This window comes from Barbatula barbatula (genome assembly GCF_947034865.1).
Source record: "Barbatula barbatula genome assembly, chromosome: 13".
NCBI classification, from domain to species: domain Eukaryota; kingdom Metazoa; phylum Chordata; class Actinopteri; order Cypriniformes; family Nemacheilidae; genus Barbatula; species Barbatula barbatula.
The window spans coordinates 23747656-23768679 of record NC_136776.1 but is presented as its reverse complement, the minus strand read 5'-3'; the positions used below and the strand labels follow the sequence as shown (position 1 = coordinate 23768679).

General features: G+C 41.5%; 1 protein-coding gene and 1 long non-coding RNA gene across 5 annotated transcripts; one reads left to right on the top strand and one right to left on the bottom strand.

Annotated features, from left to right (window-relative positions):
* Positions 1–488: 488 nt before the first annotated feature.
* LOC306903045 (cell adhesion molecule CEACAM3-like) lies at positions 489–17676 on the bottom strand. Of its 4 annotated transcripts, none has more exons than XM_079471968.1 (8): positions 17147–17676; positions 8837–9157; positions 8325–8615; positions 7767–8063; positions 7244–7537; positions 5894–5975; positions 5678–5778; positions 489–2608 (listed from the first exon to the last, which is right to left on the bottom strand). In XM_079471968.1, the coding sequence occupies exons 1-7, from the start codon at positions 17181–17183 to the stop codon at positions 5691–5693; spliced, it is 1410 nt and encodes a 469-aa protein (XP_079328094.1). In that variant the 5' UTR covers positions 17184–17676; the 3' UTR covers positions 489–2608; positions 5678–5690. The 4 variants fall into 4 exon arrangements, with proteins under 4 accessions (XP_079328094.1, XP_079328091.1, XP_079328093.1 ...); XM_079471967.1 differs by lacking the exon at positions 489–2608 and adding an exon at positions 5000–5550; XM_079471966.1 differs by lacking the exon at positions 489–2608 and adding an exon at positions 5000–5547.
* Positions 17635–20737, top strand: LOC306903048. Its single transcript, XR_013787499.1, has 3 exons — positions 17635–18857; positions 19428–19748; positions 19822–20737. It is a non-coding gene; the product is annotated as an uncharacterized lncRNA (long non-coding RNA).
* The last annotated feature ends 287 nt before the right edge of the window (positions 20738–21024 follow it).

Sequence of the window (21024 nt, the reverse complement as noted above, 5' to 3'; positions counted from 1 at the left end):
CGGAGCAGGTTAGCCGTGCAGCGTAAGACACCATGGCGACCAACACCGAAGAAAGCCGAGCTACTCTCATGGTACCTAAAACCCAGGGTTGGCTCAAACTAAACTGAAACATAGCTGGCTAGCCACCTAAACCAGCTTCATGGTACAGGCCCCAGCTTAAACCAGCATCAAAACATACTAAACCAGCATTTGCTGTTTTTTCAACAGGGTAGTTTTAAGACTTTTTCTTGTTGTCCAAGCAAGGTTCTGTAGAATAATTTTTGTTGTTCCAACAATTCCTGCACTTAAGCCATGGTAACATACTCCTCATTCCTACTGTTTGTAGCTTTGGGTGGAATGATTTGATCTTCAAGGCCTACTAGGAGATAGCCGGCAAGATGGCGGACCGGGTGCTTTGTAATCAGAATCAGAATCAGAATCAGAAAGAGCTTTATTGCCAAGTATGCTCGCACATACAAGGAATTTGTTTTTGTGACATAACCTTCCAGTACACAGAGACAACAACACACAGACAAGAAATAGGCAAATAAATAAGTGTATAAACAATTGTGCTAGAAATTATAATGGGATAGGATTAAGTAGATGCAGAGATGTAATAGGATGGAGGGGTTAACAATAAATATAAGGATATTGCACATTTTTATTGCATAAGTGGGGAACATTTAACTGTTCATGAGGTAGATTGCCTGGGGGAAGAAACTGTTCTTGTGCCTGACTGTCCTGGTATTTGCGGCTCTGAAGCGCCGGCCAGATGGCAAAAGTTCAAAGATGGAAAGATCTGAGCTCTCTAGGCCTGTCCCAGATATTAACAATATTTTGCTATCCAAATTGTCACATTGTGCTCCTTTTAAAATTACAAACAACAGTGTATTTTAAATCATCGAATCAGTTTGTGCACCATGTCGTTGAAGGAAAAGAATCTGGGTAATTTATCCAGCAGCATCAACGCAACTGACGACCACGAGTTGCCGTTAGGATGGAAGTTGTTTCCACCGAAAAAACTAAAAGAAAAGATCCGTTCTCACCGGAAAAGAACTCACCAGCAGATTACGGGGTCAGAAGGAAATGAAGGTATGAATGCGGTCCTGGATGCAATAAAGCAACTAACTGATAAGGTGGATACACTGGGCTCCCAGCTGAAACAGAACTCCATCATGTTGTCTAGCATAGCTAAGGCTGTCGAGTTCAACGCGGCAGAAATTAAAGATTGCAAAATGCATTTACAATCGACAGTTCGAGATGTAACGGCTGTAAAGAAAGACAACGCAGATCTAATGGAACGTGTCCTTGAGTTAGAACGATACAAACGGCGGTGGAATCTCAGAATTCGTGGATTAAAAGAAAAGGATGGTGAAGACATACGGGTGGCGGTAGCTGAGTTAATGGTCAAAATCTCACCTTCATGGTCCTCGAGCATTAACCAGATTGTGGACTTCATCGAATAGGGAGACGTGAGGGAAACATATCAAGACACGTCATAATTCAGTTCTCTCAGAGAATGCATCGGGATGCGCTGTGGAGAATGACCAAGGATCACGCGATTTGCAAAGAACTTCGTATCAGCTTTATCGAAGACCTCTGTAAAGCCGACAGGGAGACCCGAGCTGCACAGTGGCCAAAAATGAAAGAAGCAAGAGATGCTGGAAAGCGTGCGTTCTTCAGAGGTGGTTATATTAACGGACAGAGAGTCACTTAGGAGCACACAAGGTAACGATATAGGTTTGGAAAGGAAGTTTGGATGGTCTCATCTACATTCAACTCTTACTGAAGGGACATTGCCTATTTGAGCTTTTTCTCACTTCTCTTTAAAAGTTTAGTCTGTTGGACTTTAATATTTACTGACGGTTGTTAGTTTGTTTATGAATATTTTTTTTCATGTATTTCACTCAATGCTAGGGACTTAAGAGAGAACACTAAGAGGAAATCTATATTTTTGTTTTGTAAGGGTGAAAAAGCACACTTTATTTTATTACAAGAAACTCATTCAAGACCAGAGGATGAAAAGTCGCACTCACAATCTATTGGATCTCTGGAGATTTAAATATCCTAACGTAAAGCAATATTCATGGTTCAAACCAAACAATGTAGTAAAGTCGAGAATAGATTTTTGGTTAATCTAAGTCTCCGCTATAGACTTCTTCAGCGACTGTTGTATGTCAGCAGCTCCCCTCACAGATCACGCGGTCATTAAATTGAGCTTTAACCCTCCCGGTGTTAGCCAACGGAATAAAGGGTATTGGAAATTCAATTCTTGTTTATTAAAAAGCCAATCGTTTAATGAGGGTATTAAAGCCACGGTCTCTAATGTGATGTCTGATAGTTCGATTGTATCCTATATTTCCAAATGGGAATTTCTTAAATTTAAAATTAGAGAATATTCGGTTAATTTTGGAAAAACAGTCAATAAAAGTAACAGATTAACTGAAATGAACATTATTAAAGATATAAATATGTATTATAGTAAAACTTCACCTACTGAGAATGATAAACAAAAACTTCAAAATCTTCTAAACAAGCTTGATGGAATTTATCTTCATAAAGCAGAAGGAGCCTTTATCAGGTCCAGAGCCAAATGGATTGAGGATGGGGAAAGAAGTACCTCTTACTTCTGTCGTTTAGAAAAAAGAAGGCAAGAAAAACTTTCAATTAAAGCCTTATCGCTCCAGGGCAAGGTAATTACTGATCAAGCTTCAATCACTAAGGAAGTTGTCTCTTTCAACAGCAATCTATATTCCTCATCATTTTCCCTGGACGATGAAATATTGTTTTTCAATCATATTAAAGACCTTATTCCTCAGATAGATGATGAGGATGTAGCGCTGTGTGATGCTGATATTACTTCCGATGAGTTGGATAAAGTAGTAAATAGCTTGGCTTCAGACAAATCTCCAGGTTGTGATGGCCTCACAGCCAATTTCTATAAACATTTCTGGATTTTTCTTAAAGAACCTTTTTTGCTTATGTTAAAAGAAGCAACTGAATATATGACTTTCCCTCTCTCTATGAAACAAGGTGTCATAACCTTAATCCCTAAACCTGATAAGGACACAAAAATTTTAGATAATTTTAGACCAATCATATTATTAAACACAGATTATAAAATTGTAACCCTCATATATGCTAACAGATTAAAATTATTTTTACATAAAATCATAAGTGATTCCCAATCCGGTTTTATGAAGGGAAGATCCATACATAATAATATTCGTTTAGTGCTTGATCTTTTAGATTACGGACATCTAATAGAAGATGGTGGCTTTATTCTTTTCATTGACTTCTACAAGGCATTTGATTCAATTGAACACCCATTTATTTTTGACTGTTTGAAATTGTTTGGTTTTGGTGATAAATTTAGAAATATTATAAAATCCCTTTAAGAAAATTCGAATAGTTCGGTTTCTTTATCGGGAGGTACATCACCAAGATTCCCAATCAATCGTGGCATAAAACAGGGCTGCCCTATTTCCCCTTTTCTGTTTATTATAACTACAGAAATGCTTTCTATCTTTATTAAGAACTCAAGCATAGCCCCTTTAGAGATACTTGGCCAGCCAGTAATCATTAGCCAGTTTGCTGATGATACTAGCATTTTCATGAAACAGCTAACTGAGGTCCCCAAAATTTTACAAATAATTCACACCTTCTCTAAAGCCTCCGGTTTGAAAATGAATTTGAATAAATGTGAATTAATGCCAATTCATCAATGTCTTTTAACTGAGGCTTTTAACATCCCTATAAAGTCTAAAGTTAAGTACTTAGGAATGTTTATTTCAAAAGATTCTGGTGAAATAGACGATATGAATGTGTGGAAAGTTTTAGATAAATGTCAAATTAAACTTAACTCTTGGTTGTTGCGTGATATAAGCTTATTAGGTAGAGTTTTTTTGACGAAGATGGAAGGCATTTCAAGGTTAATCTATCCTGCATACACAATAGCTATTTCGAATAGAGCCATTAAAAAATCAACCAGATCAACTTTGGTTTCATCTAGAGGAAAAAAAAACATTACATAAGAAAGGTTGAGATAACAAAAGATTATAAAGACGGAGGGCTTACAAGCCATTGATTTTGATTCTATAAATGGGACGCTGAAAATTAAGTGGTTGAAATCCTTCTTGAACCACAATAATTGTTCGTTTCACATTCCCAGAGAATTGTTTAAGAAATTAGGAGGAATAGAATTTTTACTTAATTGTGATTTCACCGTTCAAAGTCTTCCAATTAAACTATCCAAATTTCATCAACAGGTTTTGTTATATTGGAAAATTTTATATAATCATAATTTTACACCACACAATTCACCATTATGGAACAATAGATATATATCGGTCAGGAACAAATCACTGTTTGACAAGAACTGGATGGAGAAAGGTATTTGGTCAGTGTCCCATTTAATTGACAGTAATAGTGGAATTATACCATATGAAAGTTTCTGGGTTAAATATAATCTCATTTGCAATCGGGCCAAATTTGAGTCTATTATTAAAGCCATCCCAAAATCTGTTATATGTCTAATTAAAGAAACTCTATCTTATTCTGTCGCTATAATCCCACATCTCCCCGCACTTGTAGTTGAAGGCCGTGATTTTAAAGGATGCCAACTTTCAAACAAAACGATTAGAAATAAATTTAACAACATTTCTTTTCCTGTATTAGTTTATAGAAACTCAATTTCAATTTTTTTTTCAAAAGATACCATTCTCAGACTTCGAACCAAATATTTAAGATTTCCTTTGTCCCCCAAAGTTAAAGAAGTTAATTTCAAAATTCTAAACGGGATATATCCATCGAGTGAATTTTTACGAATTCGATTTGGTTTTGATTCCAATAAATGTTTATTCTGTTAAACTTTTGGAAGAAAATATAAAGTTCGGACCTCTTGGCACTTTAATTTAATTCCCCTCACCTAGATAAGATAGATTTAGATCATCAATTAAGTGATTTTTCATTAAACAGAGAAATTCACATTAAAGCTAATGGAGTTTTGTGGTAGATGGGTACAAAAGTTCTTCATATCTCCCAAAACACAGCATTGATGCAAAGATAAGATAGATTTTTAATAATACAAATAACATATCTATATTTTTAACAATAATTTATTGACACCCAAAAACCAGTAGTGTAAACAGGAAACAAGCACCAATTGAGGGTTCATAAACTGTTGTGCTGCACAAGGGGTGGGCACATTGATAATAAAATCAATGGTATCAGAACGATATTTAATTTTTAGGTTCTCTAATCTGCACTTAAGTATTGCTCCTGTTCCATAAAAGAGCAGACGTGGGTCTGAACACGCTGCTTCTTATACATTTCTAACACACACGTTGCTCCTCTGCTGTTGAGGTGGGAAATACTAGAAAAGTTTGGTCTCAATCTTAAACCAAGAAAATACAGGGCCAGTATCTTCAATATCGATAAAGATTTTTACTTTTTAAAGCATACACCTGCCACCATCAACACAAATTTCCTTTTTTTTCGAGCGCAGGTGGAGGCCCCTCCGGGTGTGTGGCCAGTTTTAAGTGAAACATAGCAAAGAACGCTGCTGGTCTGCTGATGACACACAAGCAATACTTTAGTGATGATTAGAGAGATTAAAACTGAAAAATATAGATCTGGACAGTCTATCAATCCAATACCAATGTTGATCAAATATCAATATTTGTGTCAATCCGCCCACCTGTAATGGATTCTCACTTTCCCTTTCCTGCCTCACGGTTACAGAAACCTTGAAGCTTCTCCATTACACGCGGTGCCGTGAGTTTATGCTGCTTTTGCCATCTGTCAGACCATGTGATGAAAAATAGAGTGTTATTTTGTGAAGGCCCTCATCAGCAGTCAAAAAGGGGTTTTGTTGTCATGTTATCTGAAGGTAAAGCTGTAAGTGCTTGATCACCTCTTCAGGAGCACACAGACACAGATCAGAAGAAGAAGTAGGCATACGACAGGAACTACCCAGAGCCACAGGCCATAAGAATCTACAGAGAGAAAAATAAACAGAATAGAGGGATATAAATTTTAATAACAGATAGTTGAATACACATAGTAGAATATAAACTGATGCATTTTTATCAATCAATCAAACAAACATTTCTAGTGGCAGAGAAAGTTTACTGTGAGAATTTCACATCATGATTCACTTTAATATCTGTGAGGTCTGACCGGGGATCTTAAAACGCAATTCCAGCGTTATGGACATTTAAACTGTATTGCAGATATATTGAATCATCCTGATAGTAAGTTTTCTACTTTAAAAATGGAAATAAACATGTGGTATGGGTGTAACAAAAAACTTTTGTGCGATGACAAACTTTGTAGGATTTCTGTCTGTTAAAGTGCACAGACCAGACCAAAAATACGCAAAAAGTGGAGAAGGGACACTTTTTTATTTTATTATCATGTGCCCATTATAAATGTGACAGGTCTGAAAGCCCTTATCTGACTATGGAAAATCATTCTTTAAACATAAAAAATGCTGTAAAAACTTTAAGAGAGACCTTACATGGGTATTTAAACCAGCATATGTTGACATCTGTGGTACCCGTGTGGTGAAAAACCTTTGCTGAACTATTCTTTTTTCATATGAAGGTTGTGTCATGATTCCGCTATCATGTCATGTTTATTCTTGGTCTTGCAGCGGAGTCATGGCATAGCCTTAGGTTTTGTGTGAGAAAGACATGGCTTTGTTTTGATTCTGACTTGCCATGTGCTTTCTCGTGTCTCGTCAGTGTTTCCCGCCCTTTTGTCTCGTTAGCCTTCCCATTAGTGTTTCATTACCTACACCTGCCCCTTAGTAATTATCCTGTGTTTGTTCCCCTATTTAATGCCCTCTTGTCTATTGTCTTGTGCTCGTTCGTTGTACTGGTATGCTTACTTTTTCATGCTTAATGCTATGCCATGTCTTTGAGTTGTTAGTCTAGTCAGTCTGAGTGTTCTGTTAGTCTAGGTGTTTGTAGTTGTAGTTCTTGTCAAGTGTGTAGTTAGTTCAGTTTTATTGTGTACCCTGTTTTGTTACCCCCTCGTGGGTTTTTGTTTTGTTTCTGTTTATATTAAAGTCCTTGTTAAACCCTTCATCTCCGTTTTGCTGCCTGCACTTGGGTTCTCTGTCACAGTTCATGACAGGTTGCGATTTTCATGGAAAAGCCCAGGAGTAATGCCATTAATTAATAAACATTGTTTATTAATGATAAGGCTCTATTTTTCAAGCACACACAAACACAATTTTAATTGAAATTAAAATACTCACTGTGAATAGTAACTTCAAATGTCTTATATGAGACTTTATTGATGCTGATCTTATAAAGTCCAGATTGATGAGTTGTAGTGTCATGGATCATGAGAGCTCCGGTCTGTTCATCCATCTTTACTCTGTTTCTGAATCTCTCATCCTCAGAGAACGTGATGCTATTGGCCTTTCCATCGATTCTTGCAACAAGTGTGTCTTCAGGTCCATAATGCCACTCCATCAGATCATCTCTCTCTTTAAGAACATGACTATACAGAATAACAGAATGACCTTCCCTCACTGACTTTACTTCACCTGCAGAACACACATGAAGACACAAACACACACAGATTAATGAAAGTGACATTCTGTGGATAAAACAGTTTCAACGCACGACTGGCAGACTTCCAGTGTTGGAGTAATATAACCTGTGCTGCAGGAAATCAAAGCTCATTTCTATATAACTGCTCACACGAGAAACATAAAGCTGGTTTGATTCATGACTTGTAGACTTTAGAAAGTAGATGGAATCTGAAATACTCACCACAGATGGTAAGATTATATATTTTGACTGAAGCTTTATTATTGATGCTGATCTTATAAAGTCCAGATTGATGAGTTGTAGTGTCGTGGATCATGAGAGCTCCGGTCTGATCATCCATCTTTACTCTGTTTCTGAATCTCTCATCATTAGAGAACGTGATGCTATTGGCCTTTCCATCGATTCTTGCAACAAGTGTGTTTTCAGGTCCATAATGCCACTCCATCAGATCATCTCTCTCTTTAAGAACATGAGTATACAGAATAACAGAATGACCTTCCCTCACTGACTTTACTTCACCTGCAGAACACAAATGGAGACACAAACACAGACAGATGAATGAAAGTGACATTCTGTGGATAAAACACAGTCTCAACGCACGACCGGCAGACTTCCAGTGTTGGAGTAATATAACCTGTGCTGCAGGAAATCAAAGCTCATTTCTATATAACTGCTCACATGAGAAACATAAAACACTACAAAACATGTTTCTCACTACACACACTTACATTGAAATATGACTTGGACACATAGAAAGTAGATTGAAGCATAAATACTCACCACTGACGGTAACATTGAACCTCTTGTAGACTTTATTATTGATGCTGATCTTATAAAGTCCAGATTGATGAGTTGTGATGTCACGGATCATGAGATCTCCGGTCTGATCATCCATCTTTACTCTGTTTCTGAATCTCTCATCCTCAGAGAACGTGATGCTATTTTCCTTTCCATCGATTCTTGCAACAAGTGTGTTTTCAGGTCCATAAGTCCACTCCATCACATCATCTCTCTCTTGAAGAACATGAGTATACAGAATAACAGAATGACCTTCCCTCACTGACACTTCACCTGCAGAACACACATGAAGACACAAACACACACAGATTAATGAAAGCGACATTCTGTGGATAAAACAGTTTCAACGCACGACTGGCAGACATCCAGTGTTGGAGTAATATAACCTGTGCTGCAGGAAATCAAAGCTCATTTCTATATAACTGCTCACACGAGAAACATAAAGCTGGTGTGATTCATGACTTTAGAAAGTAGATGGAATCTTAAATACTCACCATAGACGTTAAGATTATATATTTTGATTGAAGCTTTATTATTGCTGCTGATCTTCAGTGTATAAAGTCCAGAGTGTTGAGATGTGATGTGTGTGATGGTGAGATCTCCAGTCTGATTGTTCAGCTCCAGTCTGTCTTTGAATCTCTCATCATCTGAATACATGATGCTACTGGCCTTTCCATTGATTCTTGCAACAAATGTGTTTTCAGATCCATAATACCACATGACCAGATCATCACTGTGTTTGATGACATCAGTGTGTAGAGTAATAGAATATCCCTCAGTCACTAACACTGACTTCACTTCATCACCAAACACACCTGAACAACACAAACACAGGTTCCAATGCATACAAATAACATTTAAATGTTAAAGTGTTTCATTATTTGTATTAACTCTAATAAAGCTAAATCTAAGCCATTACTGTTTATTACAAGAAAAGTGTTGAAACATTCAGCTGGGACATTCTTCAAGTAATTTAAGCAAAGCCTACATGAGCACTGCAAGTTGATTGAACTCGTGCTACATCATTTAAGTAAAGAAGGTCAAGTGAACTCTTATACACAACTTGAGCTCAACGCAATAAACATGTTTGTGTTATTTTGACCTAAAATCTCCTTAAATTGAATTTACTTAAAAACCATGATGCAATAATGGTGCACATATGTTTTAAGTTATGTTAACACATGTTTTTTTACAGTGCATGCTCTCTGACATGTAATAATTCCCACTTCTGAATTGATGATTCCGAGCTGGTTGTGTTCAGGTGCTTTAATGTTATTTAAACACTATAATCCACATGCTAGATCAAGAGAAGTAATAATTACAAGACAAGGCAATGAAGCTGTGGTGGTCAAAACAACAGAAATCTAACTCCCATCCCTCATGTTTAAAGTTTAAGGTCGGCCCATCTGGGGAATATGGGTACTCAAATGAACCCTTCCAGTTGTTAACAAGGCGCTCATGGGTAATTTTTCCCCCAGAAACTCATATTTTAGATCATACTGAGATCATGTGAAGACAGTATTGTAGCAACGAAAGAGCATGGTCCCTTTAAGCTATTCTCTGTGTTCATCTTGTCTCTATTTCTATTGGCTATGTAATGTGTCAGTCAGAGACGATGTGCGAGTTACGGAAATAGAGGAGTTTCTAGTTTAGTCTACAGGTTGTTTTCATGCTCATCGCACGGTCGGAAAAGCTGCCGCCCTGTGCCGGAGCGAGACAACCGAACAGTGTGAGGTTTGACAAGTAAACGGGATATATCGTATACTGTACCGTTGGTGAGTGTACTGGTGTAACCAACCTGTTGAAGAAGTAAAGTGAATGTTCGGAAAGCGAATCCTTTGTCGTGGCTCGTTACTACCACGCACCCACACAGGCTAACGTTTGACGAGACTAACTAACTACACACGCGAACACGACAACTGGTGTCAGAAGTGGGATTACAACTGCAATTGCCAACAAGGAAAGGGCCATCGGACGCCGGCGAGACAACAGCAGATGAACAGTAAGCTAATTTGTTAACAATCTTTGAGGACGAGAGGCAAGCGGGCTACGTCATTGCGCCGATGAGAACCGTGTGGACTCAACTTTAAGTGAATTGACGGAGATGAGAGACTCAATTACTCCTCAAGTACATTTGTAAAGTTGATCGAATTTTTTTAATTATAATTAAGAGATGTCTCAAGAGGAATTGTGTCAGGGAGCCATGGCAGCAGCTTCTGATGTCAGCCAACCCCCAGACTGGTTGAAAGTAATGCTCGAACATCAAAATAAGAATAATGAGCAACTGCAAATGATGATGGCTCCAATATTGACTCATATTACCAGTTGTACTCAAGCCCCCCACACGTCAATGTTCACTGAGCCAAAGAGTGACACACGTGAGAACTCCCAGGCAGTGGTCAGAGAAAGGAGGCTGCCTTATACAGATTCACCTTTCCTTCAAGATAATACTGAAAGGGCACGCAATGTCACGGGTGGGCCGTTTGCTGCCGAGCTGGAGGTAATACAGCGGAGAGCACGTACTTCGGGTCCCTCCAGGGCTACCCTCTCCATGGAAGCTGGCGCAAGACAACGTAACACTGAGCGTGGTTTCCAGCCAGTGCCACAGACTTCTGGTGTCGATCAACGGTCTAGTACTCCTCACTACCAAGGCCAGCCGGTTGCTACGGAAGGTCCCAAGGCAAAGCTCGCTGTTTTTGATGGTAGCGGAGACTGGGAAGCATTTCTGGTACCATTTGAGAGACAGGCCAGAAAGCATAGTTGGAGTGGGGACTACAGAGTGGACTGTTTGTACGAATGCCTAAGGTGGCCAGCTATTAAGTATGTCTGTTCGCTCCCTGAACATATCCGTGAGGACTACACCCTTCTTAAAGAGCAGTTAACGCACCGTTTTGGTTTGCGCGACCCCCCAACCACAATCAGAAGGAAACTAGGAGAGCTCCGTCAGGTCAAGGAGCCGACAGCCGAGTTTGCAGAGGAGGTGCAACGCTTAGTCACTTTGGCCTACCCTGGCGTGGAGCTCGATCTGCAGGAGCAACTTGCTACAGACTTCTTCCTCAAGGGTCTTCATAATCAGAAAGTTGCTTATGAGGTAATGAACAAAGATCCCCATTCATTAGTGGAGGCTCAAAGATTGGTGGAGGCCCATGAGCACAATTATCGAGCTACTGTGGGCCGCGATATTGATGTGAAGGGCAGAACTAGACGTATTTCCTGGGCGGATGATGAGGAACAGTCCATTGATTCCCCGACAGCTTCACGCAGAGTTCAAAGTTCGAGCTACGCTACTGCAGACCAGGTGGCTGTTCTCTCACAGAAGACGGCGTCCCTAACAGAGCAAATGGAGAAGATGAGTAAGAGCTATATGTCTGCTGATCAGTTTAACATCCTAATGCAAAAGATGGAGCGGCTACAATTGAAGCTGGATAATCTTGCAGACAGGGAGCTGAGAAAGCCAGAGGAGGTAAATCAGGACAGGAGGCGAGGGCGGTCTCCGACACAAGATGGCAGGCTACGAGCAGGAACTAATTCGCCAAGCCCCAACCGCACTGGAGTAGGTTTGTGCTATAACTGTGGGGAAGAAGGGCATTTCCGTAGGGAGTGCGTCAGGCCATTAACCCCACCACGAAAGTCGAGGCAAAGTAGCAGTGATCAGAACCACAGTATCACTTCAAAAGGGCTAGAACGCTGGAGGAGCCAGTCCCCCACACCACAAGTGGGCCGTGCAAAAAGCAGAGGCCCAAGTTTGCTTATGGATGTGACCATAAACTGCATTCCAACACAAGCCGTTGTGGACACAGGAGCCGAAGCAACAGTTATCTCTGAGACGTTGTATCAACAGTTTCCTCTCAATATGCAGACAGCTACAACTCTGACACGTCTCCATAATGCGGAATCAGGAAAAGACATGACTGCAAAAAGTGGACTGAAAGTTACATTTCAAATTGGCACCTGGTGCACAGAGTGGGAAGTACTGGTTGCCCCGATTCGCGACCCTGTCCTTTTGGGGCTGGATTTTTTGCAAGCCGCAAACGTTACCATCCATACAAGTGGTAGAGTGTTCATTGAAGAAGAACTAATTCCCACAAGGATCGTTGGGGGTGATGGAGCACATTATCACATCGCTCGAGTAGTCTTGGAGACGGAGACAATGTTACCGCCGGAAAGTGAATGTCTAGTCTGGGGTGAAGTGGACAACCCAAAGCCTGGTGTCTGCGCAGTTCTGGAGCCCTACCTGATCACGGAAACTGTGGCCTCAGGCAGTGTTGTCATCACCATGGAGCGCAGAGTGATTGTGAGGCTCTGCAATCTTTCCAGAAATAAAACAACCTTACCAAAGGGGGCCTGTCTCGGTCTCTTGGTAGAGACATATCCAGAGGAGGATCTAATGGAAAAAGATTGTGCCAACACCGAAGAACAAAGAGACGACACAAATCACTCAGAGCTGAGACGACTGACAACAGCCACAGATCTACCCGAGCACCTGCAAGCCCTTTATGCCGCTGCAAGTGAAACATTAAGTGATGCTCAGCAACAACGACTTATTGAACTCTTGCTATCATACAAATTTATCTTCGCTGCTTCCGATGTAGACCTTGGCCTGTTAACAGCTGTCACACACAAGGTTAACACTGGGACTGCTGGGCCTGTACGCCAGCCAGTCAGACGGACTCCCCTTGGATTTCAAGAGGAAGAGGAGAGGCACCTTAATGCTATGCTGGAAGCGGGAGTCGTCACACCCTCTGCCTCAGAGTGGGCGTCACCCGTGGTGTTAGTTCGCAAAAAGGACGGAGGTGTTCGCTGGTGTATCGACTATCGGCGCCTCAACAGCTTGACAGCCAAAGATGCTTATCCTCTCCCCAAAATTGAGGAATGCCTGGATGTCCTTGGGGGAGCTTGTGTTTTCTCTACATTAGACCTGCAGTCTGGCTACTGGCAAATCGCGGTGAATGAGATGGACCGAGCAGAGACCGCTTTCATAACTCGCTACGGCCTCTACGAGTATACCCGCATGCCCTTCGGACTGTGCAATGCCCCCAGCACTTTCCAGAGGGCGATGGAGCTTGTTCTTCGAGGACTCCAGTGGGAAACGCTCTTAATCTACTTGGATGACATCATCATCTTGGGAAAAGGGGTTGATGAAAGCCTTGATCGACTGGAAACTGTATTCCAACGCCTTTTCAGCTATGGACTGAAGCTAAAGCCATCCAAATGTCACCTGCTTAAAGAGGAAGTCCTTTTCCTGGGCCATGTGGTTAGCGACGAGGGTATACGGCCCAATCCATCTTTGATTAGTGGTGTGAAAGCTTGGAACCCCCCCACAAGTGTACATGAACTGAAAGCTTTTCTTGGACTGTGTAACTACTATAGGAAGTTTGTGCCGGCATTCTCAGAGCTGGCCAGTCCTCTTAATGAACTCCTAAGGAAGGAAGCAACATTATCGTGGCTTAGGAGCACCAGAATGCTTTCACACAGCTCAAGGTAAAGTTAACTTCTGCACCTGTGCTTGGATATCCTCTAGTGGAAGGAAAGTACATTTTGGACACTGATGCATCAAATCACAGTATCGGTGCGGTGTTGTCACAACTTCAGTGGGGAGAAGAGAGAGTCATCACTTATGCAAGCGCTCACCTTACACCAGCTCAGAGGAGATACTGCGTAACGAAACGAGAATTACTAGCTGTTGTTTTCTACACCCGCCAATTTCGACACTACCTGCTTGGCAAGAATTTCCTTCTACGCACTGATCACAACAGCCTTACCTGGTTGTTCCGGTTCAAACATCCCGAGGGACAGCTTGCCCGCTGGTTGGAAGAGCTGTGTCAGTATGACTTCGACATCAAACACAGAGCTGGAAAACTTCAATCAAATGCTGATGCGATGTCAAGACATGCTGGCGTGGCCCAAAATATGTGCAACTGCTATCAAGCAGGGAACAGTGTTGCAAATCTGCCATGTGGAGGCTGTAAACAATGCCAAAAATTGCATGACCATTGGGAGAGGTTTGAGGAGGACGTTGATGATGTAGTGCCACTCGCAGTAAGGAGCATTGAGTATGTCACAGGGGAACAAGTTGTTGAAAACCCTGGCAAGGGTGAGGAAGAGAGGGCAGCTGCAGAGTTGTTGGGAGCAGCACGGGTGAACTGGCTGGAAGTTTTCCCAAAATAAAAGCTGGCACAAGAGCAGAGAGCTGATCCTGATTTAGGCATCCTGCATGAGTGGAAACAGGCAGGAACTCTTCCAACAAAGAATGACGTTGCATTGAGAAGTCCAGCAGTAAGGAAATTCTGGCTGTGTTGGCCACAAGTTGAACTTCATCAAGGAGTCCTCTATTATCGTTGGGAAAGGCCTGGAGGACTCCGTCCCTCTCTATTGCTGCTAGTACCAGCCTCGATGCAAAAAGAAGTGTTACTAGCCTGTCATAATCCACCCCAGTCTGGTCATTTTGGAGAAGGAAAGACTTTAGAGCGACTCCGTCAAAGTTTCCACTGGTATGGCATGGGTGGAGATGTACATTTGCACATACAGAGGTGCGGGCACTGCAATGCTTGCAAGGTTGCTGGACCGACCAAGAGGGCCAAACTTCAGAATTACCAAGCAGGGGCACCAATGGATCGGATCCATATTGATATACTGGCCCCATTCCCAGTGTCTAGTTCAGGAAACAAGTACGTCTTAATCATTATTGACCAGTTCACTCGATGGGTGGAAGCTTTTCCTGTCCCGGACCAAGGGGCGGAAACTACGGCCAAGACACTCGTGTACGAGTTCATCTCTAGGTTTGGGGCACCACTGGAGTTACACACAGACCAGGGTCGAAATTTTGAAAGTTCACTGTTCAGAAATGTTTGTAGTCTCCTGCAGATCACGAAAACGCGGACAACCCCCTACCATCCTGCCTCCAACGGACAAGCAGAGAGGTTCAACCGAACGCTCCTTCAGATGATTCGGTGTTACGTGAACCAGGAACAGAAAAACTGGGATGAGCATCTTCCACTTCTTACAGCCGCGTACCGCAGCTCCCAGCATGCAGTCACTGGATTCACGCCGAATAGGCTCATGCTTGGAAGGGAGGTTTACCAACCCCAGGATCTATGGTCCGGTGTTGCAGAGCAAAGGTCGGACAGTGTGGAAGTGGCAGATTTTCTGTATAACCTGGAAAAAGGGCTGAGATACCCCAGACGTTGCCAGGGAACACCTCCATGCAGCCCAACAACGACAAAAGAAGATCTATGATCTCAGGGCTCAGGCGAGGAAGTACATTGTTGGAGGTTTGGTGTATATGCGGGACAGTACTAAAAAAAAAGGACAGAGCCCAAAACTCCAGCCACCATGGAAAGGCCCTTTCGTGATATCTGCCTGCTGTGGACCAGTACTGTATGAGGTTCAGGGGTTACGGCAAAAGAGAGTCATGCATCATGATCGTCTCAAGCCCTATGACTGTGACGTGATTCCAGCGAGGGTCAGACGCCAGAGGAGTGAGATTCTGCGAAAGAGTAAGGGTACCCCTGACAACCCTGTTCTGCTCGAACCCCTGCAGGAGCCGGAACCATCTGCAGCCCGGGGGGGCAGTGAAACGGAATCCATTTCTTCTGACCCTGAACCCCAGGAGAACCAGGGTATGCAGAGGAAGCGGCAGCCAGCAGCTCGGCGACGTAGGAGGAACAGGAGTGGACGTGGACTAATATCGGACATAGGAGACAAAGAGACAATTAAGAGAACGATTAAAGGAAGAGAAACACGGAAGCCCATGAGATACGACAGTTAATGCTTTATTATTGTCTTATATTGTTTATTACAGTTTTTATAGTTCAGAAATTGCTGGGTTATTACTGTTTTCATTTTACTGAAGGGACTCAGTATTGTTAAAAGGGGGGATAGTGTTGCAACGAAAGAGCATGGTCCCTTTAATCTTGTCTCTATTTCTATTGGCTATGTAATGTGTCAGTCAGAGACGATGTGCGAGTTACGGAAATAGAGGAGTTTCTAGTTTAGTCTACAGGTTGTTTTCATGCTCATCGCACGGTCGGAAAAGCTGCCGCCCTGTGCCGGAGCGAGACAACCGAGCAGTGTGAGGTTTGACAAGTAAACGGGATATATCGTATACTGTACCGTTGGTGAGTGTACTGGTGTAACCAACCTGTTGAAGAAGTAAAGTGAATGTTCGGAAAGCGAATCCTTTGTCGTGGCTCGTTACTACCACGCACCCACACAGGCTAACGTTTGACGAGGCTAACTAACTACACACGCGAACACGACAGTATTAAACAGTATTAGATGAGATTTCACTCCTGTCATTTAAATAACATGTCACACCCTCAAACTGAAACCCAAAAACAATTTATAAACTGGCATGACAGGTTATTACACACAAAAGCTTTTCAAAGTTCTGTTGTATTTCTCTTTTATTTATCATGATATCACATAGGTGGATTTTGTGCTATCAACCAATGTTTTGACATTTCAAAGCAATATATCCAACCATGTCAACATATCATCCCAAAGCGATCAACAGACATGTCGATGCAGTGAAATGCACCCCTGCCAGTAACACTCTGTCCGATTGGCTAATCCTAACCCCTCCGCTAACATCTCATCTTAATCCTATTCCGAACCATTGTGGGGAGCGGGGTGCATCATCTGACAGGGGTGTGTCTGGGCATTAAACCGCCGTGTCCATTACACGGCGGAGTCATTTGATTCCAAAACATGAAAGGAAATCCACACAAATATGATTTTAATGAGAAAGAACTGCCATATGAGCAGCTGTGAAAGCAAATAAAACCTTAAATGATATTACTTACCATTGGCGATCAAAAAGGACAGACAGAGGATTATCATGGTGTGATCTACAGAACGAACCCTGATCACTGATGTTAAAATGGTTGTTGTAATGCAATTCCCATGCTGGAAAAGACAATCTTCATTTGTGATGTTTATGTCATAGCAGATGATTCTGTTCTTTGGCTTGTTCAGATGAGACTGAACAAGCCTCTGAGACTGATAGTTCAGTCAGCTGCGTCAGTAGATAGAGTCTGAATTGAGTTTCAACAGAAGTGAAAATGAAAGTATTCTTTACATAAATTATGCAAACTGTCACGGTCCCTTTCCCATCTGAACCCTTTGTTTGAAGTTTGGATCTAAGGTCTCAGGACAGAACGATCTGTTAAATTTAAGTTTTTCTCAGTTTTCAACTGGTTTTCAACCTTTGAACTTAGGGAGGGCTTTAAGCAGACTGTGGCGAGCAGGGCGGGACAAGAGCCGTGAGGGAAAGGTACAAGGCCGGTCACGTGAGTGATAATGAGCGTCAGCTGTGTGTGCACCGGTCTCGCACCTCTCACGAAGGAGCTTCGGGAGCATAAGCGGGGAGCAACAGGAGTGTATGGCGAGAGAGGACCAGGCCTGTACTTTTTGTTGTTTTAGTGTGTTTGTGTGGCCGGCAGTCAACCATGAAGGAGCTGCCACCATTTTAAGTTCGTTTTATTGTTTAAGAATTGTATTAAAAGACTATGTTACGTCCGCCTCCTTCCCTACATGGAACGTTGCTACACAGACCAATCGCAGCGATAGTTTTACAGTTTTGGAGAGGTGCGGTAGGGTTCTGCTAAGACTACACATAACATACACGACTGGATTCTGCCTGTCAACATCTGACTCAAGTACTCCCTCTAGCTTCTGATTAGCTGACATCTTTGCATAAGAATTGAGCCAGTGACTGATCCTGAATCAACTCCAAACAACAAATAAAGTCTTCTGACCGCCAAAGTGGGGAACCAGCAATTCTGTGTCAATGATAGACCAGTCTAGCCCTGAGTTAAACACTGAGACAAATGAAGCAGATTTAGCGGAGAAGGATCTATGATATGCATAGAAGAGGGTGCCTCTGTATCTTTGCTAAAAGTCCGTCATCATAGCAAGATATGTGACTGATTCTTCTCGATGTTCGGAAAAGGTTTGGCAGAGGATGTCTGTGTCGACGCAGGTTGAAGTCTGCACCATCTGTTGAGCTATCGCTTGATGAGTTGTGGATGCAGAAGAGGATGCCGAGGGGTATGTTGAACCGAGAAGGTTGGGAAAAACTGGGGAAGGCAGAAGATGTAATAGCCATAGAAGAAATGTAGGCAGAGTTCCCGATAGCTCTCTCAAAGGCCCCTAGCCTATTCCAGAGGCTTTTGAAAGTTCATGACAGTCCTTGGACTAATTGCACGAACTGGTTGTTACCTTCCACCAGATCCTGGGTGGGCGAAGAAGTCAACGTGGAAGGAGAGGACTTAGCTGTGCGTTTTCTGCCAGTTTATTTAGTTTGACAAGGTGGAGTTATGGAGATCGCCAGAATGTCTGTGACTTGAATGGCAGGATTACCCAGAGCGCCAGTAGAATTTGGTCTTCCCTCTCCAATTCTTTATTCATTGGAATGCCTTGCAGCTCTAAAGCGCTGATTTGTCCCGTTACTGGATGCGGAAACTACGCCGCATGGTTGCTTGAGATGACGGAGGAAGATCATCCTCCGAATCGGTAAAGTAACACATGACTAAAGGTTTTACCGACATGATTGGATCTTTTATGTGCTGAGGGATGAAAGGCTAGACGGTCACTTAATTAGTGACGGAAGGAGTCTTCCTGATAGAACTTGCTCAGAAGCTTACATTTCCAGATCTGTCGACCGAAATACAGTTCGTTATCATTGTGCCAAGTTTAACCGTTATAACGGATTTATTCTGTAGCTTTGTCCACCACAAACAGCAAACCGATTAAAAAAGTTTAAGAAATAACTTTTCATATTTATGGAAAGTATGAACATTCAAAAAAATTGGGCCAAAGCTGTTTTTGCCAGTCCAGAACATGAAATAAAAAAAGAAAGCGAACATCAAAGGAATCCATTCAGCTACTGGGAACCTGCGGCAAAGTAATGAAAGAAATGGAGCTTGATCCTGTCGATAATGTTTCAGATGACACCAAAAACAAAGCCACAGATGGATGATTGCTGTTGATATATCTAAAAAAAAACATTTCGTTCACATTAATATTTTGTAGTTTATTTCAGCTTCTTCACGTGATATAATTATTAATGTTTGTGTTGTTCAGGTGTGTTCGGTGATGAAGTGAAGTCAGTGTCAGTGATGGAGGGAGACACTGTCACCTTATATACTGATACTCACATACACACAGATGATGTGATCGAGTGGATGTTTGGTGTTCAGAGTCCAGATGAGATTATAGCTGAAATCAACAGAGAAGCCGATATAACATCATTTATCAATGAGAGATTGAAGAATCATTTACAGATAGATGATCAGACTGGATCTCTCATCATCACAAACATCACAACTGAATACACTGGACTTTATCAAGTTCAGATCATTGGAAATACTGTTCAAAACAAACACTTCAATCTGACCGTCTATGGTGAGCTGACATTATTTAACTTCTAAATTATATAAATCACCAAAATATTAAAAATGTAACAAATATTCTTCAGCTCGTCTTCCTGTTCCTGTGATCTCCAGAGTCTCTTCTCAATGTTCTTCATCATCTTCATCATCATCATATTGTTATGTGTTGTGTTCAGTGCTGAATGTGTCACATGATATGAGTCTCTCCTGGTACAAAGGAAAGAGTTTATTGTCCAGCATCAGTGTGTCTGATCTCAACATCAGACTCTCTCTTCCTCTGGAGGTGGAATATCAGGATACAAACACATACAGATGTGTGGTCAACAATCCCATCACAAACCTCACACAACATCTGGACATCACTCATGTCTGTCACACGTCTGCAGGTGAGTCACATGTATGTTTGCAGTTTTATCTTTTATTTTGTGGCACTAATATGGTCATGAAGAAGTTGAAGAACATCCTGAGATGATCTCTACAGGCTCTTCATGATCTCCACAGGGATAGATGGAATAAATAAATAAACGCACGGATGAAAACCTGCATGATATGATTTGACATCTGAAAGCTTCTTTCATCTTCTGAAGTCTTTTGTCACTTTCTTTGTATTTTGTTTGCCAACTGGAAGCCTAAAGACGTTAATTCTTAGAGTAAAGTTCAGCTGAAACTCAACAGGGACTCGTACACATTGAAATAACAAATACTTCAACTGAATTGTATCTGTGTTTAAGACTCAGTCACAGTATGTTACTGAAGAAAGAGACGCTTTCCTCCATCATCAGGATGTGAATATGCTTCCGTCAGTCTCAACCACAACAGAAACAGAGCGATGAAGGTGTAATAATATAATACATCATTAAAAACAAACAAAACAAGCATTGACGTAAGCTGAACCAAACAAAAAATAAAGTTATGTGACTAAATCAAAGTTTATTTATTTTAAAATACATGAATATTTACTGCTGTAGGATGTATGAGACACAGAATAAATGAGTCAAAGTGAAACTGCTGTGGTCTCATCATCACACGTGTGGTCTCATCTGTTCACTGGACAAACATCTCGTCTGTTAATGTGTTTGTGGTCAGTTTGCGTGTTTGTGTTGTTTTCTGCTGAACCTTGCATATTTTCCACTCGTATCTTAATGCCTTTCACTCTAAACTCATGCATTGACACAGGTCAGAGATCAAACAGAACCTTGCTCTTTAGAGACGAATGGCTTAAAGTGTATTAACATCACCTTTTCATAGAGAAGTCACGAAAGTATCTTATCTAAAAAAAATCATAAAAC